Below are 25,408 nucleotides of genomic sequence, written 5' to 3'. Positions count from 1 at the left end.
GGTTAGACTTCCCTCTGTAATAAACCATCTCAAGGTTGTTCCCTCCAACAGTGATGTTGATCTAACTCTTTGTCTCCCTCTAACTACGGCTCAAAGGCAAGTGGGGAGCAAGAGAAACCCACTGTAACAGGCCGGTAAAACTTCAGCGCTGCTTATACTTCCTGGCAGGATGGATAAGCAAAGGAGGTCCTTGTACCATTGTACAACCACTTTAATATTTTTCAAGGCTTTTTTTTCCCCACCTGAGAAGACCGAGTTCCCATGGTTCAGCATACATATGGAAAGGTTCACCCCACCATGCCTACAGCTCCTTTATCTCTCAGTGTATCGCCCATCACCAGAGCAGCTGAATAATGTATGCATAAATTCTATCAAGTTTCTACCACTCCTTTCCTTTCTGTTTCACAACCCTATTTAGCTGTGGTTTGCACGAAAGCAGGACACTGGGAGAGAAGTCCTTCAGGTGAGTCCGTGGCAGAAGACCACTAAAGTTAATGAGACTCTAGTGGCGATAAGAATTTTGTCCATTCAGAGTCAACAGTAGCTTCAGGAACTGCATTGTGGCAGGCTGAGGCTCGGGAAAGGATGTATTTCTCCTCCCTGTTTGCAGATAAGGAAGCGAGATTCCAAGGGGAATGAGTGATTTACCCACAGTTGCACAGGAAATCAGCAAGAGATATGGAAATTAATGCTGAGAACATGTCAGTGCCTTAATCATAAAGCCAATCTTTTCCCTCAAATGCCAGCAGCATTAAACGCTCCTTTTCAATAATGAAATAAGCGTAAGAGTTTCACTGCCTTACTGTGATGTTTCCATCCAAGTATTTTAGAAGGTAGCCAGTGCAAGTTAAAATGGTTGGTCAGTATTACAACCTGTGTCCAGCTGTAGGGATCAGCAACTGTAGGGACCAGGGGTTGTAGTTGAACTGAGCAAGCTTACCTGTCAGATATCCTTTGAGGATCAAGTCATGCTAAGGTTGGAAGGTCAAAAAGTACTAGGTGTGTTTCATTATATTTACCACTAATTAGGTGGGCTTTGAAAAATGCAGACTGAAATATTCTCTTGCTGGGAAGCTATTAAACTGTTAGGCTGAGGGAATATATGGCTTAGAAGAGGAAAGATTCACATCTCTTGCCTACAAATAAATCACTCGTACATCATCTATCTATTTGACCATCTCAGAGTAGTATTCATATCAACGTGATATCTAGGTAGCTGCCCAGAGGAGCACATTTTGTATAAATACATAATAGACCGGGCCAAAGTCTGTTTTTATTTAAACTAGCTTCAATTCTTTGTGTCTTAATTGAAAATAATGGTGTTACAGCAGTGATCAAAGAATTGTCTCATTGTCTATTAAATCATTAGCTATTAAACAGAAATGAAAGGTTAAGAATGCAACACTCTCTGCTCTGCCCAAAAGAATATGAATATCTCTCCAATTACAAAGAAACAATAAAGGCAGAATTAACAGTGAAAAGAAGCTTAAGATTAGGCAATTACATCCAAAACGCCTGACGACTCTTATTAGAGGGTTTAGCAGTACAACCTAGACAGAAAACGCAACACAAATTTGGAAGCAAAGTCAATATTGACTTTACCAAAGGGGCTTGTAAAGGGAATATGCATTTTTCTGAAAAAATATAGGCACATAAAACCTGCACTAAATTTTAACTCAGCTAATTAATCGTTATGGATTCAATCTTGCAACCAATACATATATTTCCAGTTAAAAAATTATGCCTGAACAGCATCCAGACTGAGAGCACCTCTCAGTAATTTGTGACTGAAATCCATTACAAGCATGCTGCGATTTTCACAAAAATAACATTACTCCCATTTTATATCACCAGGATGAGGGAAGATGAACTCAGCAAAGACCACATTCAGACCTCCCAGTTTTGTTCATTAAGTCAATATATTAGACAGTCGGGTACCAGGTCTGGGAAAGAGTCCCAGAGGCATTCTCTTCTATCAGTTATTTGATACACAAATAATTTCACAGAGCGGCCAAGTGAAGACCTGATTTATACCAATTTAGTTACTACCAAACAAATGGGAATTATGGTGCAAGTCTTGTAAAACCTGTGCAGAATTTTGGCCTGTGTTTTGGTCTGTTCTATCCAGATCACTGAAAGGAATGGGACAACACTTGTCAGCTCCAAGGTGCTTTGGAGCAGATGTAATTCCACCTAGATATACAACCCGTTTTGAAAAAGAAAAAAAAAACTGGTCAAAGGGCAAGAGCTTTGCTTTCTTGAAGTGTATAAATCCACAACTGCAACTGGAAATCTTGTCTCTGTTCACAGAGGTCATGTCAAGCTTTATTTAGTTGCCAGCTTCAGTGGACCTTTTAGATTTGGGAACCACAACAAGTTCATGCCCAGCTTTGACAGGATATCCATATGGACAACTGCTGATTGAACTAAATGGACTTTAAAAAGGCAGTGTTTTGAAATGCAACATCTCCCTAACGTCTGCAGTTACTAATTCTATTAGTGGAAGAGGAATGGGAATCTTTTTCCTGACCTTTTTCCTATCTGGTTCAGTCCAGTACTCTCTAACTATAGCAAGACCTAGAAATACTACAAACTCAATTAACAGAAAAGTCCAGATCCAGATCTGATTTTCTAAAGTGCAAAAAAAAGACAGTCTCAGCAGTATGTCAACGATCTGATAACTTGGTGCTTGAGTTTATAATATGAACAACTCATTGTTCGTATTTATCAACTGATAAATAATAGCCACTAATCACGTAATAGCTGTATGGTACGCAGCAAAAAAAGAACAGCAAAATTTATCAGGAGAGTCTGTTCCTTTGACAATTAAATTAGCCACAAAGATATTCTTTCATGATTCTTCTAGTAAGGACTTTCAAGGAAATTTGGTTTTCAGAAAACCAAAATGTGATTATTTTTTCCCCATCTGATATATAAGGGAAAATATAGAAGCTGGAGCACAGGCTAGAGACCCAGGAGACCTATTCCATCACTGGCTGAGGCTAAACATTGGAACAGTCACTTTCATGAAAAGGGAATATTACACTGATGTCCTTTGCAAAATGCTTTGAGGTCTGAAAAGTGCTAGGCATTGTTATCATATAACTAAGCTCCAAACTATCAGCTTCTCTGAGGATACAATCGCACACAAGCCTCTGCCCAATAATTTCAATTTTATTTATGAATTATTTGCCTTCATGTTAAATGGAGATAAATCTTAATGAAAAAAGTTGGAAGTAAGTAGAGGCTGCCTGACTAAGGCTTTTGGCCCAAACCCATCTTGCCTTTCCTATAACTACCTAGGATCAAATGGATGTCATCTTTCACCTATCTATAGGTCTCAAAAAGAGAAAACATCTACAAAATGTACAATTGCTCCATAAGCTCTTTAACTGCAAAGGAATTGCGTTATTGTTGGACCTAAAATGTAATGAAATTTTGTTTGCTTTAGAGGATGTAATTTATTACAAAAATTTGTAACGAGCTTCTTCAGAGTTGTGTAAAGGTGAATTTTTTTTGTTCCAGTGTATCATCTTCAAAATAAATAGCTTTGCTGTGTGCAATTCTTTACACGAAAATTTATCTGAGAAAGTATAAGCTATCTATTAGCACCTTTGCAGTTTTACCTACAAAGAGGTTGTAATAATAGATTAAAAGTACACAGGTATAGCATGTGGGTTTCAAATGCAATCTGAAGAGAAAGAAGTGTTCAGGTCTGAAATACATTCACACATGACACAATTGATAGCTTTTATGCCTAAAAATAATAATGAGCTAAAAGCTGAAAGCCATGCAATGGTGTCAGAAGTCATGCAGTCAGTGTCTTGATAAAGTCACATTAGCGCTATTTTCATCTCAATGTCAGGGAGGGAGAACCAGTTAAACATATTATTAAAAAAAAAAAACCAACCCAAACACAACATTGTTTAAAAGCTTCCAGCTCTTGTCTTAGGAATTTTTGCAGTATGTTTGTTATTTTCTATTCTCTGTCAAGTTCCTCCAGATTTTGGTACAGTTCAGTATCTTTACTTATAAGAAATTCCTGACTGGAAAGCAGGTGATGAAGTCAGAAACATGCAGGAAACCTTGCTGTACACTGTTACAATATACTGCGCTATTGCTATTAAATAATAGATGCAGAAAAGCCACACAAGAACAAAGATCCCTGTGTGGGGTGTTGACTTTTCTCAGGTGGGAGGAATCAGACAACACGCTCATTCACATCAGCACTGGCTGGCCAGCGAAGGAAGATCAGGACTGCTCTTTCAGCACCCCTGGCCCTCTCTCCCCCATGGAACACACCAGCACAAAGAGCTCTGCATCCGTCTGTGGAAATGTGTTTGCCCTGCATCACCTCTGGAGACCACTCTCCTCACCTCACAGTGGAAACAACCCCCCGCCACAGAAACACCCATGACTGTAAAACAACCGATTGATGTAAAAACCTGACTGTGGGCTAGGTCTCAATATAGTGGTGGTAAAGGGGGTGAAACTCTGCTCTCCTCCTCATGGGGGTGCCTTACCTTTATGACATCTTCATCAGCTGATCTGCACTCGGTGGAGTCGGAAACATCGACCACAGACCCGTCCTCCTGCACGGCAACAACCTTGACTGGAACAGACACCGTTTTGCCCGTCAGAATGGCCGTGTTGAGGACTTCCGTGTCCTGTATGCACACACACACACGAAGGATGGGCGTTAGACAGCGTAAAACCACCAGAAAGCCCCAGGGGTCAGCCTGATGAACCAAAACCCTGCCTCTGGCAGGGGCGACCCTTCCTTGCACACACCCCTCGAGCTCCCTGCAGTCAATGGTTTAACAACTTTCTAAGCCAAAAGTTGCCTCTGGACCATCAAGTTCTGGTTTTGACAAACATATGGATTTACACTTTTTGAACTCATTTACAAGTTTGGCTGCTGTGCCAATGAAATCTGTAACACAATTACACACGAAGGCAGGCCTGCAGCCTGGCAGAACCACAGCCCTATTCAAGTAGGATCTCCAGAGGGTATCAGCAAGTCTTCCCATCCCTTTGTCCCAAATCATGCCAGTGATTTGGGAAGCGATTATCATTACAATTAACAGCATTTCTTCCTTACTGTTCCAGCTAACAGTGTTGTGAGTTGACCGTTTTCCCTTTTTTGGGACATAAATACATGATGAGAAAACCTATGCATGAGGTAGGGTATTACAAACTAAGCAATGCCATGCATATACAATTTTTTTAATCCTTCCCCATCAAAATCCCACCTAGAGATGTTTTACCACATTTATCTCTAATCCTGATGAATTCACAGTGCTGGCACTCTAATGGCTCCATTAACACAGCCTTCCTCTGTCTCTCAGTATGGCTGCAGTCTGACTGATTACTCCAAATGAGTTGCTACAAAGGTCCCTGCCTTGTGTCACCAGGATTGCAGACTGGAGGGGACCAGCCTCCCAAGGCCTACAGAGCAGCTTGTCCTTGCTGAAGCAGTGCTTACTGCAGGCCCAAAACTTGACACACATGTGGGGCAAGGAATGATCTGTGCTTTCACAGAGAAGCAGTTCAGCTTTCTCAAAAAGCCTGCAGCAGGAAATACTGCTTTGAATCAATCTGCCTTTCATTTTTCAACTTCGATAAAACTAATTGCTTGCCAGTTGGGAAAAAAAAAAAAAAAAAAAAAAAAAAAAAGTTGCTTCAAACTAATCTAACTTCAAATTCCATTATTAGAATTGGTGGAAGAAGAAATGGATTTTAGTGAAAAATTTGATGGCAGCTTGCATAGGGAGATATATTCACTATCATTTGCTTCTGTCTGCTAGCTAGATTGATAGAAAATAATGGGCATTGACCACAAGCTAAGGACAGCTGGAGAAGACCAATAAATACTTGCAACTAAGATGTATTATTAATCAATATTCGGAAACTTATACAAAAAGCACCCTGAATTAAATGAGTTGAAGTACTAATAACACTAGTGCCAGCTAACTAATATAGTCTACTAGAGCTTTATGGGCAGTCATGTTCCAGAAAAGCATTTAAGCATGTACTCGAGTCCATTTCTGTTCGGAACAGCACTAAAAGTACGTGCTCAACTTGACACTTAGACTTCAATTTGATTTAAGCTTTTAAGTGTTGTCCTGAATAGAGATGCTTTTCTGAATAATACCTCATGAAATAAATACACTGGCTTTGTTCTGTTCTCTGTGAGGCACAAACCAGATGTTTCATACAGTAAATGACTGTCTAGTTTTTGTTTATGCTGAATGGTCTCATTTATAACCACCAGCTGCCATCCATGATGGAGGGACACTGGGAAAGAAAGAAGTATGTGACAAAGTGGAAGTGTGAAAGAACAACTGTAAAATCTTTACAGTGACTGAGGTTTGAACAAAACTAAGAAGAAAATGCACTGACTGTTAAAAGAAAACAATCAGATGCACCTCAGGTAGACAGAGGTTGTGTAAGACAGACAAAGAGAAACTGAGGGTGCTTCATCCACAAGTATGTCACAGCAGAGGTGGTTAGATTTCCCCAAACCAACAGCAAATAGCCCACAAATCCTAAACCATCAATCCAATATAAGCATATGCCAGATATATGCTGAAGACATGGTGGTCCTGTGTCAAAACACTCCCAAGCAGCAGTTTGCCAGTATGCTATTTCTATGCCATTCTTCAACAATGGACACTCTTCTTCTTCAGGGCATCAGGAGAAACAGTATTTTTGCCAAGGTCACAAACCACGAACAAGTGACTAATTCTACTTCCAAACCTTCACTCTCTGTTAGCACAGCTACGTAACTCCTACAAGTCGGGGCAAGCAGCACTTTCATGCAATTATGGCCTGATCCAAAGCCCTACTAAGTCATAGAGGAAAGGCTTCTTTTGACTTCAGCAGACTTGGAACCAGGTTCTCGACAGGCCTGAACTAATCTGTCCTTTGGGTTTTGTGCTGTTCCTTGTATCACCCTTGTGTTGACCCTCATGTGTGACAAAGGATAAACAAAACATTGAGCCTCCTTTTAACTCTCAGTGCTACTTAGCTACGGAGCTGAAGTCACTTTGATGCTCTGAAGGATAATGCAAAGTTTGTAAAGACATTTGCATTCCTTTTGTAAACTCCCTGTGAAGATGAGCAGGAGAGAAAAGGCTTTATAAGAGACACCTCATGACCCCACTATTTGTGGGTGCTCTGAAGTATATTCATCCTACTCCTGACAGAAGCATTGTCCTCAACAGTCCCTCCTTCCCAGCCTGCACAGGTACCCACCTGCTAATTAGCTGGTGCTGCTTCACAAAAAACTACACTTCACTGGTAAGCAATTCTACTATATAAATCAATATTTCAGATGCCCGATGCCTGGACTGAGTGTTACACAGGTATAATAGGCTGTGTAAAAACCTTTTTAAGAGCTGGCTATTTATAGACTGAAAAAATATATTTCCTCTGAGGAAGAGATATGAAGGCAGAACTGAACTAATTGACTGTCCATTAGATTTATAAACAGACTTGGGGTTTTTTTTTTAGTACGTCTTCAACAAGTAATAGCATTTCATCTAAATTCTCTTAAAGTTGGTTTATATTTCCATGGTACGGTTTACTGCAGACAAAAAGTGTTACTGAGTTTAAGATACCTATGCTAGCTATTTCTAACAGCATCTGAAATGTGGAGAAGGGTAATAATGTTGATTTACATAGGCAGGTCCTCCCACGTGGCACAGCACCAGTGAAACATCTGGAAAAACACCCAGGGACCACCAGCACAAACCTCTAAGTGCTGACACTCCAAGGTCCCAGGTGAAAAACTGGGAAATCCTGCCTGTTTCTTTTGTCAAGGGTTTCAGCTGCCAGATCTTGACCCAAACCTTCCATTCAAGCAGCCTGGGTGGAAGCTACACATTCATATTGCAGGCTCTGTCCCTGAATAATAATTATGTGAGTGTTTATCTCCAGCTCCTTCTCTGTACCTGAATGCATTAGCACTTCAGCAGGGCTCTTCTTAATTACAACTGTAACCTGCTAATAGCGTTTCTTTGTTGTCTGAAGGAATCTACTTCTTATCCAGCCTAGGCTAAATTAAAATTTAATACAACATCAGGTCGCAACAGAACTAGGAAGCAAATGACAGCTGTTTAATTAAAACCTAAAGCTGATTAGATGGCACTACTGAGAGAAATACTCAAGAGGAAGAGCAGAAAACTACTGAAACTCAAGGCCAGGATAATGGCTTTATTTAAATATGAATAAACTCTGTGTGCAGCCATAGTAAATGTTTGACAACTCATTGCTTTGGACAAATGGGGGTGGAAATGTGAATGGGAGATGTGTCAAGAGTCATGATAGAGCTGTGATTACCAACACTGCTGTTACCTATGTATGTGACCAGAAACAGGGATTACTGAGGAATGGCTGCAATAGGTAGACATAAACCAGCTGAAGAACTTCAGGCACAAAGTTCCCAATAATTAGAGTTTAAACACCACCACACCAGCCTAAAACCTCCTTAGGCACCTGACACTACTGCAGCTCACCCAGCTACTGTGAGCTGACATGATGCAGTTTTTCGCCCCTCTTCTAGTTGAAAAATGAAGATATGGAGAAACAGATCATGCATCTCACAAGAAAGCATCTCAGGAGCCAGGAGCTGGACACAGATTACCCACACCCCAGCCCAAAGCTGCCAGTGCATCTTCCCTGCCCCTCCGGGATCAGCCAGCATCCTTTCCATGAAGTGTGGCAGAGCAGAAAAGCCCCACGCAGACCCAGCTTACCATGACAGATATCATCCTTGTGACTAATGCACAAGCTGGATGTGTTTTTTTAGAGGTTAACAAAACATGCTACAGTACAGTAAACCCAATAAACACTCAATTGTAAATCAGGAGGGAAACCTAAAGCCAACCCTATTCCACTGACAAATGCTACAGCTAAATGCCTTTTGGCATTTACTTGAAATGACTGTCTTTAGTGAAGAAGGCATAGAGCTGAAACATTTGTCTGCAGAATTGCATTCCTTCCTTATTATTTTTTCCCCAGAGTGTACCTCACGAAAATACATTTGTAATATTAGAAAGAATCTTTAGGAACCAGTTCTCCTGCCTGAAAATGGCATCTCTTAAAAAATGTAAATTATAGGGCAGATTGTGACGTGTGGGCTGGGCTAGGGGAGGTTTTTTTAGTTGATAAATTATTCACCACCTTTTTCTTCAGATCAAAGAGCAAGGCAATATAAGTCCATTAAGCAAGCTTAACATATAAATTAGATGCTTTGCTGAAATTATTATAATCCAAAGCAATTCTGTACTTTTTCCCCCCTCATAGCTGAATACCATTTTAGGTTTCCAATACATATTAATAAAGCCTGGTTGCTAGAAAGCTATTTATATTTTCCACTGTTATATCAGGTAAGATATACCATTTTGTCACCCAGTGGTGAGAATGAACAATTGGGATTATGTGTTTATGCAACATTAGAAAACCTAAACAATCTTGCAAGGACTTCTCATTGTTCTTTGACCCTTTTTCCTCCCCACATTCATACAGACAGTCCGCTTCATGCCAAGGAGCCGGACCCACAGCAATGCCAGCAGGAGTGCTGCTGGCTGCTTCGGCAGATGGCTCATCAGTTGTTATTTGTGGGCTGAACTGGAAATCCTGCCTGCCTAGGTCTTGCCTCAAGCCTGCAGAGGCCTTGAACGTGAAAAGGAGTTACAAGTCCTCTCAAAAGGGCTGGAAAATGGCTAATTTATTATTCTGCAACCATCATCTCAGTGGAGCCACTTGTGGAATCAACTGTCTACCAAGTTTTCAGGTGTCAGAGTGAGGCCTAAACCGTAACCACGGATGAGTCCTGCTGCCCTGACAAGAACGTGTGTTGCTAGAAGGTCACTCCTGCTCCCCTCCAACCTTCCTCTGTCTCCAGCTGTTTCCTCATTTCAGCTTCTCATCCAGCATATTGTTATTAGGTGTGATTGGTTATGACAGATGGCAAATCACAAATACTACAGGCTATCGCGTCAAAGTGAAAGGTCATCCTTTATCTCTTTTGTTTACCTGCATAACAGCTTTACTGCATAGGAAGAGCCCAAAGAAAGAACAGGCAGGTGCATATATTTTGTAGGAGAAATTAATGAAAGTAGATTGAACCATACAGAGAGGTTCTTAATCACAGATTCTTACAGAACAATGTAAGCGGCAACTATGAGCCTAATTAAATATTATTCTAGGTGTATATTAGTGTGTGCTGCAAAAACAATTTGGTACAGCACAAAAAAAAAAAAAAAAGCGCGATACAGAGACTCCAAAGTGAAATCTTATTTTGTAACTTGTCTTTCTGCCACAGATACACTGAAGGAAGTTCTCATCTCAGCAGAGTGTACCTGGCACACACCGATCAGCTGGAGTGCTAATTCTGCCTTGGGAGCTCATAGAAACTAAAGCTGAGATTTATTCCATTTCCATGTTTTTTTATGAAGGAAATTCAGCTCATTTTGAGGTTTATGCAGGATGAATAAGCAAAACCTGCTGCTGAAGGTGAAACCTGATTAGAAGCACAAATACTGTCATATCTATGACCTGAGGCAGTTTTATTTTATTTTTTATAACTCAGAACAGATCTGCCCCCATTAAGCAAAGGTTCAGAACACAGCCTGGTGCACTTGGCAGAAGTAATTGCAACCTGTCAGGCAGTCTCCACTGTCTCAGCTAAGTGCCAGTGCCTTCTGCATGAGCAAAAGACCTTTCCTGAGACCAGGCTCATGCTATTTTGCTTCAGCCCATCATGTCCCAGCAGAGTTTATTCTCCAAACCTGCTGTGTTAAACATCATGACACCATTGTTCTGAAGTGCATACCTGAGGTAGAAGGAATGGGAAATTCTTACAGCTGGAGGGCAATTATCAAACATCTGGTTTTAGTTGTCTGAACAGAGAACAGACACCAAGAGCTCCCAGCTTGTGTTTCAAGACCTTTAAATACACCAAGAAATACAGGACTTAAAGTCAGCCTAACGATATGGTAAACTCTGCCAGTCATCCTCACTGGAGTTTACACTGTATTTAGAGATCTGTATAGCACCTAAGCATTCATCTAACAGACTTGTACCAGTTCTTCTCAACACAAAGTGATTAGTAACCATTTTTAAGCATATTTAGAATTTCATAGTTCATTTAAAGATGTTGGGTTTTCTCTTTTTATTTGAGAAAATCACCATCACATTCTGACTTAATAAAATTGTGGGCCACCTCCAACTTAAATCAAACAATATCTCCCTGAATACAAAAGAATACCAAATGGGTAGAGCTGTCTACTCCAGACCGATGACATGAGCCTCAGTACAAACTGATACACTAATGATTGTTCTCAAGTGGCCATGAAATAATAATATGAACACTCATCAAAGGCATTGCTTTTTCCACAGAAAAATCTAGGGAGGCCATGCTTTGCCTAGTTTATGGAACATAACTACTAGATTCACTTGAGTACCAACAGTAGTCAAAGTTATAATTTTCTGACTCTGTATCTCTGTCTCACTGGCTTAATATTTAACAACATTGCGGATGGCCATTTTGAAGAATTTCTTTTGGACACTTCTCTAATTCCTCTCCTAATCATCACAAATTTTTTTGCAGTGGGCTGGAAGGAGGGTTTTCTGGAGGAAATTCTATGCTACTGGTGCAATGGGAGAGTTGGCAACTCACCGGCTTGAAAAGGCTTCGGTTTCACAAGTGCAAAACTACAGACATTGAAACATAAGGTTGCGTATCACATGAGTTTACTGCTGCAATCTGTGTGCTCATCTTCTACCATGAGTGCTACCTGGGCAGAAATCCACGTCCTTCTGTAATAACAGCTGTTTAATGCTATAGAAGAATGCACAAATTAATTACAGCATGTCTACACGACTTCCCATCATCCTGCAGAAGTATCCTCTCATGGAGGGAGTGCGGGTTCTCTATCTGCTTTGGACATGGAGACTTGCTTCGTTAAGCCATTCACAGAGTGGCTACAGTGTAAGAATACCTATTTATGAGCAAAAAAAGATACATGGGGAAGCAACTGTGACATCATGCAAAGTCCTCTGAAATCCCGTGATGGAAGAATGTCGTCTAGCATTTGCTAGAGAGGGGGTTCAGAAGAACTGAATGTTATATCTTCTCCCTCAGCATAGTACAAACACTGGTGTAAGCCCAGAGCTCATAATGTGTCAAGTAAATTCAATAAAGAACTGTATCTTCTGGACAGAGCTAGATGAGTGTATTTATTAACTGTATTTGAGAAGTGCATTATGGAATTTAAAATGGAATAGAGATCTACTATATGCTCACAGTCATCATCCTGCAAACGGAGGACACCATTTTCCGAAGAACATGGATCTGACAGGAAAGACCCATGCCTTACCCAATTTTATTTTTTTTTTTCTTGAAGATGGTCTGTCTTATCTGTCAGGACCAGACTGCTGTACTTACTTATTTTACCTGTTTAAGTAATTTCATGGTCTTGCCTTTGACTGCTCTCAGATGTAAAGCATACACACACACACACTGCTAGAGGACTGGCTTTTCAGGCAGCAAAGGCTTTGGGAGCAGAGTGTTTCCTACTGCCTGCTCTCCCTCAGAAAGGCTATTCGCTCCCCAAAGTGCCTGCAGTGATTCATTCTCCGGCAGTCTGCATTGTAGGCACATGTCTGAGGACAGCATAAGTGACACTTTGGAAGTTTTCTCTCTCTCCATTGCTTAATAAAGGGCTCGGATGTCCAGTTTAGACTTGATGTCTAGAGTTAGGGGAGAGAAACTCTATCCCCTTCTGCTGCTACAAACAATCAATTCCCATACATTACTGTTAGCTCCTTTACTCCCAGGAACTAAACGTACCCCTAAGAGTTTTTACACCACTGCCTGTTTCCTACAGGGACGTGGACTTCACAAATGATACAACCATGCCTTTTATCTACCTCAATTCATAAAGCTGCCTACTGCTGTATTTGATGCAGTGAAAATAAAAAGCAGGAGAGAGTATCTGTAGCCAGTCCAGGCATCAGCTTTGTCTATCTTTGCACACTCGGAGCTCTGATGTTTTATTCCCTGATTTTGGGAGCACCCACTGGCTGCACATTGTCCATCCTTGCACTGCCACTCCACTTGAATGAAGTGTTGCCTTTCAAGACTTCAGCATTTACTTTCTACTTAAATACTTCAGAAGATGTCTCCTGCCTGTAGAACTGCCTAGAAACTTTCTTGACACGGAGAAAAAAAAAGTTTCTTGACAAAAATCAAAAAGCATAAAAAAGACACCTTTGAGAATATTTTCTTTTGAAAAAAAGGTAAAATTAAAAATTATTACTTTTTTCAAAGAAGAATATTGATTCCTTGATTTATTTGAGGTGAGTTTTTGAGATTTTTCTCACTGATCTAAAGACTACCAGAGGTTTTTGTCTTCCTTCCTCTGCTTCTTCTTGGCTTGAATTTTGTTCTTAATTTTAATTTTTCAGTTTGTTCACTTTGTATCTGTTCAGAAGTGCTGCCTTGTTCTGACATACCCCCATGTGTGATTATTTCTTTTTTTTTTTGCTCAACTTTTATAAAGAACAACCTCTTTTTCATTCAAGTTCAAAATGAGATCCCTTTTTTGTTTTCATGATTGAATTTCTCAGTGAACTCTTGTGCAGTGTGTTTATTTCCTGCAGACTAGGACAATATCATCTGTGTTTCAAAGGCTGAGCCACTGCTTTCTGAACATCAGTATTTTTCCAGAGTCCATCAGCTTTTAGGAGACATAGTCCCTCAAACTAAAGAATGTCTTAAGAACCTGTAAGCAAAAAAAAAAAAAAAAAAAAAAAGACTGTCTGGATTCTGCTCTCTGCTACGCTGGGGCAAGAGGAAGTAATTTTAATAAAGACCATGAAGAAATACAAATGTAAAAGCCCTGTGAAACCAGGATCAAACTATTTAATTTTTCATGTTTTCCCCTGTCTCTCTCTCTCATCTGTTCCAAAACTTACATATTGAAATGATTTATTGAAATTAATCCTTATACTATCTTTTCTTTCCACAATACTTCACAAAGAGTCCTCAGCTCTGCCAAGGACAACAGGACTGTTATCTTTATTAATAGTGCTAAAATAACCGAGGCAGAAGAAATCCCACCAGGCCAGTGACAGATCAAAAAACTGAGTCCGTATCGCCAATGTCCTGGGTCTGTGCCTTTTCTGAGAGGTTACACTCAAACTTGTTCTTTCAGGCTGCTGGTTCTGTACAGTTTAAATACCAATTCCCACATTTTTCCTACTAAATGGCCTTTTTGCATAACAAGTAAATGCTGAGCATGCAACATCTCAAACAGTTAATTTATTAGTTGGTTAACTGAAATTCAGCAGTGCAGCAAAACAAGTATCAGTGACTGTAAAGAAATATAGAGGGCTACAAATAAAGCAACCAGTAACAGATGCAAGGAAAGAAAGAAATACTGTATTACTTGTCACCTTTCTTAAGTGGAAAATGATAATGGCATATTAGCATATAGTCTAATGCCACAGACTGCTGAATGCACTCAAGAGAAAAATCATAGAATACCTTTTAATATGAAACTATTGCAAAACGTTCCATTTTGAGAGGGCTTCCAATGTCATCTCACAGGTGGTTTGAAATGGGACAAGGCAATAGCAGACAAGGGGATGACATTAATGTTTCTCCGGAATAGAAATAGAAAATGACAGTATTATTGGTTTTCAACAGGAGCATTCTGTAAACAGACAAAGGTCTTCCACTTATTATGCTATGAAGGCAAGTATATATCAAAATTATAGCATGTTTCTTTGATAAATAATTTTAACAATGTTTCCTCATCCTTACACCTCAGCACCAAACTCAGTCCAAGCACGGACTGCGATGTAGTTTTAAAACTTTTAAACTGTTTGTAAACTATATGAAGTAGTGGTGGACTTGGTTTTCCATCTCAACAAAAGACACTGAAGGACAGAAGGAAAATGAAGAAAGACTTCTATCTTTGCTTCCAAAGTATTATCTTCATAATTAGCCTTTAGAAGTCATTAAAACATTATTCAAATTCATACAATCTATTCCTTTAGAACCTGTTACATTATGAGTAATAGGAAAAATACCGATCTTCCAGAAAGATAAACTAGGTAGAGCAAGACAGGACAAAGAGAAGTACCCAATTCATGTTTAAGAACTCATCTACAAGAACTATCTTGGTGGAGAAAAATGTCTCCCATTTGCTGCCATTTTACTTAATGTGAGGCATAAAATTACACAGCCTGACTCAGTTGCAAAGAGAAATTAGATCACCACTACCGGACTGTTCAAATGGAATGAATATTTGCTATTCACCTCCATCAAGGAAATTTATCTTCCTTAAAATTGGCTGTGTTAACCATTCATTCTTTACTTTTCCTCTAAAAATGGGCAGATTTCCAAATGATAATACATTTATTTCTTCTTTTGCAGTACCAATTTCGAAATGTTTACTGTTGTAAGGTGGGAAGAAGGCCAGGTCTAATGCCATATTCTTTCTTGTACTGCAGCTGATGGGGTCCTTTTGCTGCATAGTCATTGCTCCTGCTAAACGGACGGATGAATGCAAGGGAAGATGCTTTTTACAGAAGACACAGCTTAAGAAAAGATAAGGTTCTTTGGCATTTTGACACATGATTTTAGCAAAGGATTGACAAAGAAGGAAAAAGTGTTGCACCTGGAGACCTTCATAAATGCAACACAGAATTCCAGCTCAGAAGTGCTTCTGGTTGAAAGCACCCCTATACAATTACCACACAGAAAAGAGCAAGCTCCCCTCACCTTCTACTTCTTATAATTTGGGCTCTTTCCCTTCTTTTCTTACACCTTGAAGTATTCAGCCACATTCTCCCTCCCTGATGACATCTCACCTCCTCGGTGGTTGAAACGCACTTCCACAGCACAGATGTGGGCCAGTACTTCCCACAATTTGTTTTCAAATGTTCCTCCAGAAAGGGAGGGCCTTGCATAAATCAAATTATAAACTCTTTCATTCAAACTCCACTAACTTTGTATGTCTACTTCATAAGAATACAAACAGCAACATATCAAAGGAAGTTCAGCTCTGCACGCGTTGTGATCTTGCGGTAAACTGAGGACCCAGAGATGGAACATCTCCTCCCAGCACCGCACCACTTCCCACACCGCCTGAGCACAGCCTCAACATGCTCTTCTCAGGTTTTTGATGGAAAACACTTTAGGAATAAAACCAATGGTCATGTCGCAATGGAAGCATGTTTATGCTTAAATCCACACCACGAATGCAAAACCTAGGTGAGAGTATTCACCTACAAAAGCTGGACCTGGGTCTGGGAACAAGAAAATCCACATGAAGAAATCAGTGAGAACATGGTGAGTAAAGTTTCTCATTTACACTACTGGATTTGCAAATATTCTAGGCAACAGGAATGATCTGAAAATAGATAAACTGGACCTTAAAACAAAAACTGCGTTTCAATACAAACTGCGTTCCTTTGCTGTCATGCAACTTCATCATCTTCCAAAAGCCCAAGAATTATTACCAGAAGACACCTTATAACAAAAAACAGAAAAAGATGATCAGAAGGTTCACTCCTCATTCACCTGCTTTACAGCAGGTTAGTTTTGAAGGACAAACGTTTGTTCTTTTCACAGCCAATATGATACAAAGTGGTCAACCCATGCCCAACTTCTAAAATCACAGGAACACAACAACTACATCAAACATACCTTTCTATTTGTTTTTCATTTTGTGTTAAACGACACTGATATTTAACTAACCGCACAAAGGTTACACTCTCTTAAACGCAGCGGTACCTGACATTTTAATGGTGTTTTTCTTCCTCTTCGTTAACAAAGGCAGTGGTCAGACTGCGCTGGATATGCATATCCACAGTACCAGGCATATCCATGGTACGCATATCCAATGCAATCCGACAAAAGCTATTATGGAGAACAACCCAGAATAAAACTGCAACCTTACTTCTTCCTAAAGACAAGGTGTGACAGGAGTGGAAGAGAAGATGACGTGCCAGTTTCCCAGCCAGGTAGCGCTGGGTTGTGTCACTGATCAGGCTGAGAAACAGCAACAGCCTGAGACAGAATCAACCTCAGACACGTTAAGCAGAAGCATTTCACGAGGCAGCCCTCTGACAGCGCTGTCTCCAGGCAGCCATGGCTTGCAGCAGCTTCATTCTCTGCAGCACTATTTCTGGGTTTTTTTGTGTTTTTTTTTTTTTTTTTCTCTTGGCCAAGAATCTCATAAACAGAGTTTCAATCTAAAAAGCCTCATTCCAGCATGCATTGCTATTCAGTCCAGAGGGGAATAAACCTAGAATCTGGGAAAATTAGTGCAGAAGAAAAGACTTTAGAACCCATTAAACATAGCTGTGCGTAGCTGCTGTAGTCTATATTTCACCAACTTTTATGATAACTCTTCACAGTTATTCTGCATGTTCTCTTGGGGAAAACAAAGCTAGAAACTCTTGATTTAAAAAAAAAAAAAACAAAACAAACAAAAACCAAAAGACATGAAAGGTGGACCAGGATATTATATATAAAGATTTTGCTATTTTTACATGTGCAGTGATATTTAGAAAGGTTGGAAATTATGTTTAGATTTTATCCATTTCTGGTCAAATGGATTGCCAGAGGATTTTTCTCACAGTGGCTGTCTGCAATTCGATGGCAGCAAATAATGCAGAAAATGTGCTAGGTTCTAGGATTTCATTCATAAACCTTTGCAAAATGAATTCAGATGAGGTGGGAGCAGTTAGCTTTTTTGTGTGTGCCTGATTTTCAGAGCGCAACACACCTGAGAACAGACCTCCCTCCACGGCAAAGTCTCACTGAAAAATATTTTTACAATGACAACCACCACACCTTTGCTAACTGTCCGGCTTCCCTCTCGTTTTCACCCCTGCAGCACAGCATGAAGGGAGCCGACGGGCAACTTCCAGCCGCTCCAAGGGGCTGTTGTGTGGGCACTGAGGAAAGCACCGCGTTGCTCTGCGCCCCATCCTGAGCATCACACGGCCAAACCCACCAGAACGAGACAACTCAGGTTGCCATACAGTGTCCACACTGACAGCCCTCGGCTATTTATCAGAGACCAAAATGGTTTAGCTGTTTTGCACTTCCAGGCTGCAGCCGAAGAATTGTGGTTTAGACCACGTGAAATTGCAGCTTGCAGGTCACTCAGGGTGGAAGCTCCTAGATGACTTGGAAACACCAGTAAACACAGAATGTCTTTATTCACTTATTTCACAAAACTTCATGCAAAAGTTCAGGCTTTTTGTGTCTTGCAAACCAAACCTGCTAGTGATTCTCCCCTGAAATTCATGTTTAAAAAGCCACCACAATTTGGCTGCTGAGATTAGCATCAGTATTGACAATGTGTTTATCTCTCCAAGACCTGGTGTCACTTTGAAGACAGATTTTCTTCTCACACAAACTTTTCTGACATGCATTTCACCGATGACTAAAACTTTATATTTAGTATTTTATTCACATACCCACAAGGAACAGTATGAACATTATAATAAATTGAAAAAAAAATACACAATGATTAATTGAGTAGATTAACCTCCAAAACACTTGGACAGCTGTTTCAGCATACTGTCTTTGAGGCCAATATGCTGAAACAGCTGTTCTTATATGTAAGGTAAAATTGTCCGCTTTGTTTTGCAATGTGAATACTCTAGGTCTAGTTCATATCTTAGTAACTTTAATGTACACCTGGAGCATTGCCTTTTTTTTTTTTTACGATTTGCATACATTCTTTTTGCACATTATTAGCAACTTGAACCAATGTCAGCTCATTGGTTCAACATATGCTCAAACCCAATGTCAAGTGGCTTTCTGTCATCTTTACATGGGATCCACATATGCTGCACGCTGCTGTCCGTAGCAAGACGCTTACAGAATGGATGAATGAATTTGATTATTTTTGTGTGTAGTTTTACAATAGCACAAGTGTTCCTTAAATGGAAAGCATTTTCTGGTTCATGGGGCTTTCTCCACTTGTTTCCAAGGCAACTCAATACACAGACACATGCAAACACACACGTGCATGCTATTAATATTCTTTTCTGATGTGAGAGATTTCTTCATTTATCAATGAAACACTATCCAGCTTCTGTAGTAGTGAAAGCATAAGACAAACTTCTCTCAGAGTAACTCACAACAGGAAAACATTCAAGAAACTCTTCCCTTCCACTGTACACTTAGACCACATGCTTTGGCAACTTTTTGCATCAAGATCCTCTGTCTCTTCTAGCCACATAAGGAAGGAATCCTGAGCCCACCTCGCAATGTCCTTGCACTTTTCCTTTTACAACTCAATGCTTTCAGTCAAGCTCTTTCAAGGAGAAGGAAATAATCACGGAGGTTGGTCTGCGCATGCACATCCCTGTGTTTCCTCACAAGATTACGAAGCTGACAAAAATGGTGGCACTTTGGTCTTAAGGAAAGGTATTATACCCTCAGTGAGCCAACCTGCAGAAGCTGCACAGCTGCACCTGACACTTGGCACTGGAACACGGCTGAATCTGTTCTGCATTTCTAAATGAAACTCATTTCAGAACAAGTAAGGCCTGGGCACAAAAATGATTTGTCATGCTCATCACTCCATGCTAAGTCACATTTACACTCTCTGATTCTCAACTGTAATCCTCTTCAGAGTTCGCTTAATTGTTGTGCTTTTAAGAGCTGGGGGTCAGGTACAGACACTGAGTAATGAGTGAAAACTGCAAAGGCAAAGTAAGAGTCTGACCAATTCTGCTGTTTATCTCAGAAGCGAGATGTGACAAAGAAGGGAGGCAGCTGGAAATTGCAGGAGATGTTTTGAAAGAAAGCACTTTGAATCATAGTTGGTTTACTGATGTTTCCATCTATCTGATGTTTTTTCCCCTTGCATAAGAAAAAGGCCTGCTGATTGCCATTATTCCCTGGGGGGGTTGTACTTGTCACTCCTGCACTGTTCTGTAAGTTTTCAGAGTACATCAGACTTTGGATCAGAGTTGACTCTTGCCCATCTAAATATCCTGTTCATCACAACAGAATGGTGGTACACACAAACGTGGTCTATCCTTAGGGGTCAAGTGCCATTTCCAAAATAAAAGCTACTTTTAAAGTACACATTGGGTATTTGCAACAATAGTAAGTTAAATGGCAATGCTAACTCAGGGCAAGGCAAATTCAGGCAAAGGGTCTTACTGAGATTTCAGTTATACGAGGTATGGATTTGAAGGGACATAAATGTGATTTACCTCCAAGCTTAACGGTGGGCAATTATGCTGAAGTGGGACACTACTTATGCTGAATTCGGTTCAGTTTAGGGGCTGATGTAGAAACAGCTGTCTGAGATGTATTATATAGAGAAGACTGTAGAATTCCATTAACATCAGCAGAATACCTATGTATTTCACAGCAGCAACACAAGAGAACGTGGACCTCTCTTCCATACATCAACACACAATGCTCCTCCTCCTCTGCATAAATATTTGGAGCTGTAGTTTACACAGCTCTACTCTATCCTAAAACCCATGGAAAAATAATTCCACTTACCTGGTAGATCTGAAGTTGCATTGCGTCACCTCTTGTTTATAAATAGATTTTTAAAAAGAGCAAAATCTCTCTATGCTATGAGAAGTAGATTCAATGGGAGCTCCACTATCTTGTACTAAGGAAATAGTTTATGAATACAATTCCCTTAATTCACGCACTCCCTAAGTTTTCAAGATTGCTACTATTAACTTGCACACCATGTAGTCTTAATGAGTTTAGGTTCAATTTATATTATATGCTTCTATTTATAAATGGTTTATAGGGGAGACTAATCAATATTTAATAGGCATTTTAAGTGTGCAACAGACACGAGTAGCATGTGTTAGAGAAGGTTAGAGGCACATCAATAGAAGGGTTATAAACACATATATAAGCTCTCGCTTGTAAGTAACCCATTGGACCAATAGGATTCTATAACAATTTTAATAGCAGATTATCCAATTAACAAGAGTTTTATTAATAAATAAGTCTTCGTAAACTATTTTAAATGGACTCCTGCTACACGAGGAGGCAGTTCTGTGACCTATCCCGTTGTCAAGTATTAGGGAAAAATCTGTAGGTTTGGTTTTTAAATGCCACTCTCCTCCTGTAAGCTTGAACTAATACTGTAACATTTCCAATGCAAACACCATTACAGTGTTACTCTGGGATTTGGGCATTTTATCATACATCCTTAGGGTTAAATTCTGCTCTAAGACACATAAATTTAAGTCTCACAGGAGCCACTAGAGCTGCTTGCTGTGCGTATCTGTGTGTAGGAGGGCACAACTTAAGCCTTTTTATTTACAGAACCATTAATTAAATTACTGCAATTAAATAAATCAAATTGCATTAAGATAACATTAAGCACACAGGAAGTCAGAATCAGAGCTTGTATTAGGGTTAATGGGAGCTACACGTGGTTAGTTTTTAATGCACCTCTCTATAAATCATACCCCAAAGGATGCAGCTTAAACCAACATATACCAACCCAAAATTTTATGCAAATATTCTTTTACACTGTCCTAGTTTTTGCATCTTTTCCAATCGTTTGTGTGGGTTTCCTGCTATTTTTCTCTTAAGGCGAGTTACCCTAGGTGAACTGGAAGAGTTTTATAGATAACAGTTTCTGATCAACTCGGAGCAGTTGAGCACGACAAAATCACTAACTTGCAGTTAGTCCACAGGGTACATGCTTCAGTAATAAATCCATTAGGGATATGATTTTCTGTTTTATTTTCAATCTAACTCTTCTTTAATTAACTGTAATAGTAAGAGAGATTTCTGACAAAAAGTCAAAGGGAGAGAAAAACCTCTTTTCTTCACTGTCACACCCACAAAACTGACAATCGGTAGCAGAGATCTGTTGTGCTCCTGCTGAGTGCTGACAGCCCTGCAGGCCCACCAGCTTGCCAACAGCTGTGGCCGGGCATCTTCTGGTGAAACTGTTCTGAGGTCCTCTTTCAAGCCTCAGCTCCCACCACGCAAATCCCAGCAACCACATCCCCCAGGCAGCTGGTAGCTAAGCAGGAGGTGAGATCCATCTCTGAAGAGGTTTTGCATTGCCTAGGAAACGAAGGGAATCCCCCCCAAAGTCTTGATTTTTTGCCATCGCAATAAAGAGGAAGGACTAAGGCTCCTGTTCCTTGTGCCATCAGGTACATTACAGCATGCCAGTAAACTGAAACGGATAGATATGAACCCTCCTTAAGGAGGCATACAAACTAGCTAGCAGAAAACATTGTTACGGCATCAGATTTCTTGTAGATTCTAGCTGTATTCTGAATTTAATATTTTTTTCGAGAATTTTACAGCAGAATTTAGAAAAAAAAAAGTTTGCTTTTCCACTGATCAAATTAGCCCAGAACACTGTGTGCCTATATGTTCAACTGGAGAAAAACATTAAGAAGATTCAATATTTATGTAATGTTTTATGGAAGTTCAATAGAAAAATCCAATATAATTTCCCAATTAAAATCACCTGCTAGTTGACTTACATCCATTACTATTATCTCAAGCCGCTGTATACTGAATCTATTCACACAATAGTGTTATGTGAACATGCATAGGTTAAAAATTAGTAATTACTGTCTAGACAATTCACTGTTAGCTATAGCTGAGTGAATATAATGAATAATTTATTTGATTAATTTTGCATTCCTCTTCCTCTTTGTGAATTGATCACGACCAAGGAAAACTTGAAAATATTCTCATTTATCAGAATTATTTTCTGTGAATAATTCTTAACCTGAATATTTTTCTACCAAACAATACCGTTTTACCTTGTGGCTTAAAATTCACTTTATGGGATATAAGCTATGGAGACCATTGGGATTTTTGTTCTTTTTTTCCTTGAGCAGATAATCAAGTAACTAGCAACAATGCAAAAGTGCTCTTACCAAAAAAAAAAAAACAACACACCAACCCAAGAAAACCCTGTTTGCAGCTCATTTTGTTATAAAACTTATGTAATTAAGAAAACGACTTATGCAACTTATAAGCAATAACTAATTCTAACTTTTAAATGAAAAATTTACAACTGAAAGTAACTGATAAATGTGGACCTCTGTGATGCTATTATTTGTATAAAAGCTCAAGTATGCACATGTTTCTGGCAATTTATCACAGTACTTCTAGCTGTGTTGCAGATCTCTAACACACTTATTTTTACAAACTACCTGTTGCTTACTTCCTATTGACTTGAGCTGCCACTGAACAGCATCAGTCCTTGGGAGAGACTAGACCTGCATGTTGGGTGGGAGGTTCCAGTGCAGCTAAGGTTTTATTAAAACATGCCTGTTATGCAAATACCTCAGTAAAAATCCTTGCATAGGCTCCTTTTAAGTCAAGCTACAGAAGTCCCTAGGTACATATGTGCACTAGAAACTTCTAGAAAAGTAACTGGAAGAGAGACTGAAGCCCAAGGCTCCCCCTTGCCCTAACCACCAAAGTTATACCCATTTTGTGACTATTTGAGTAGAAAAGGTTCAAAATGCGGGACTGAGAGCAGGCTGCTCCTCAGAGTCCATAAACTAGAGATGAAGTGGGAAGTACATCATCTTTGCTTTGGGTTTCAAAGCCCACAAGCCAAGGGAAAAAATAAGCAATAGCTGAACTGGGGGAACACTGACAAAATGTGTCATTTGGCAGAAATAAAACCAGGTGTTTGCATCTCTCATTACCATCCTAATCTGTGTACACTTTTAAAATCCCTGCAACATTACTACTTGACTAAAAGATATTGCCCAGCACAACGTAAGACACATCCCCTTTTCCCTTCTCAGCACTGGCCCCACTAGGAAGCTCCTGCATCCCACCTCCTTGAAGGATGCTCTTCTGAGGTGCTGGGCTGCCAGCACAGGACTCCTGATACCTGAACGGGCACCTGAGTTTCCACTCACCACTATCCCTGTGCCCCATCCTCTTGTCAACGTAACCGGGCTTAGATGCGTACAACTCACTGAAAGTACACTGAAAATACCCTTCTTTAGTATCTGTAAGAGCCATAATTTGCAGAGAGTGCCTAACAGAGTTAAACAGCAAGGTCCATTCAAAAATCCCATGAAGTGACTATCAGTAGCTCCTGGTGTCTTAATAAAATCCAGTCATAAGATGCTCTTGAAAATCTCATCTCAAATTCTATAAACATACTTCACAGTCATAGGGCTATCGCACTTCATAGGTCTGGAGTTTTGCTTTTAACATAAATTGCTGGTCCCTGGAAACCAGATAACATTACAAGGTAAACATTTCTGATTTCTATCGGGAGAGTTAGATGAGCTGGCAATCTAGAAGCAAAAAGCTGAACAACCATTACAGCTCCCTATTCTGATCTTTTTGCCTTTGAAATTTGCTCTTCATTAGGTGAGCTTCAAAATGGAGGCTGAAACAATGAGTGTTTTTAACTCTGCAGCAGATCAAATACATTTTGACATTCATACTCTAAGGAAGAAATGACACACTAATGAAAGACAGAGATCAAATATTGTTTGTCACTTAAACCTCTAGCAACATGAAGTACCTCAAGTCTGTTAACCCATGCTTGGCACACCAAAATGCTGCGGTATCCAAATGGCTCTGTGTTTTCCTCCTATCAAACTTTGATACATGTGGCTCCTCCTTTTTTGCAGAGCCAAGCCAACCCTACAGAAATTAGCTTGTTCCTGACCACAAGGAAAGAAGAGGAATGGGGATGAATGAAATGCGATTTTTGCATTCTATTATCTGCTTTTTTCCTCCTACTCTTTACTACCACCTTAGTGGGAGACTGCACAAGCAGTAAATACTGGCTTTGATCGGTGTGTAAGTGAGGGCAAAGTTCTTCCTCTGCAGGAATTGAGAAGAGCAGGTTTGGCCTCTCTCCCAAGCTCCAGTACAGGCGCCACGCCAGTATTGGTCTCACGGCACTGGGGTTTTGGACAGTGGTATTCTCAGAAGCTGTGGAAAGCAAGCTATTGCCATTTCAGTGCATTTACCAACCCAGAAGGTCCCAAATATTATGCAAAACTCAATTAGCTTCTCCCTGTCCTTGACCACAGATTTCAGCGTGATGCCAACACTTCATCCCTTGAAACTCCCCGGATCCTTTTCTCCCCCTAGCCACAGCAGGGAACGCTTTTATTACCTCTCAAATAACCTGGAATCTGCAACGCCTGCTGCTCTCTGCCCTCACTCCTGCCATCCCCACCAGGGAGTATTGTCTTCTGCCTTGGACTGATGTGAAAGAGCTCACAGACAAGTGCCAACCAATACAAAATGCAGTTTTGCCTTCCAGTTCCACAGGAGGCCGAGTTGTGAAACTGCTACTTCAAGAACTTCAGAATTGAGCGACACAGATGACAAGATGTCCCAAAGCACTATGTTAGA

General features: G+C 40.0%; 1 protein-coding gene across 1 annotated transcript in view; it reads right to left on the bottom strand.

Moving 5' to 3' along the window:
- TMEM132B (transmembrane protein 132B) overlaps positions 1–25,408 on the bottom strand; it is a 254,709-nt gene that overhangs the window by 42,330 nt on the left and 186,971 nt on the right. Inside the window, exon 5 of the mRNA XM_074921417.1 lies at positions 4,524–4,667. Coding sequence (XP_074777518.1) covers positions 4,524–4,667 — 144 coding nt within the window. The remainder of the gene's footprint in view (positions 1–4,523; positions 4,668–25,408) is intronic.

The sequence above is a fragment of the Athene noctua genome, chromosome 17, assembly GCF_965140245.1.
Source record: "Athene noctua chromosome 17, bAthNoc1.hap1.1, whole genome shotgun sequence".
Classification (NCBI taxonomy): domain Eukaryota; kingdom Metazoa; phylum Chordata; class Aves; order Strigiformes; family Strigidae; genus Athene; species Athene noctua.
The sequence above is the reverse complement of the archived record's forward strand: the minus strand, read 5'-3'. Positions and strand labels throughout refer to the sequence as shown.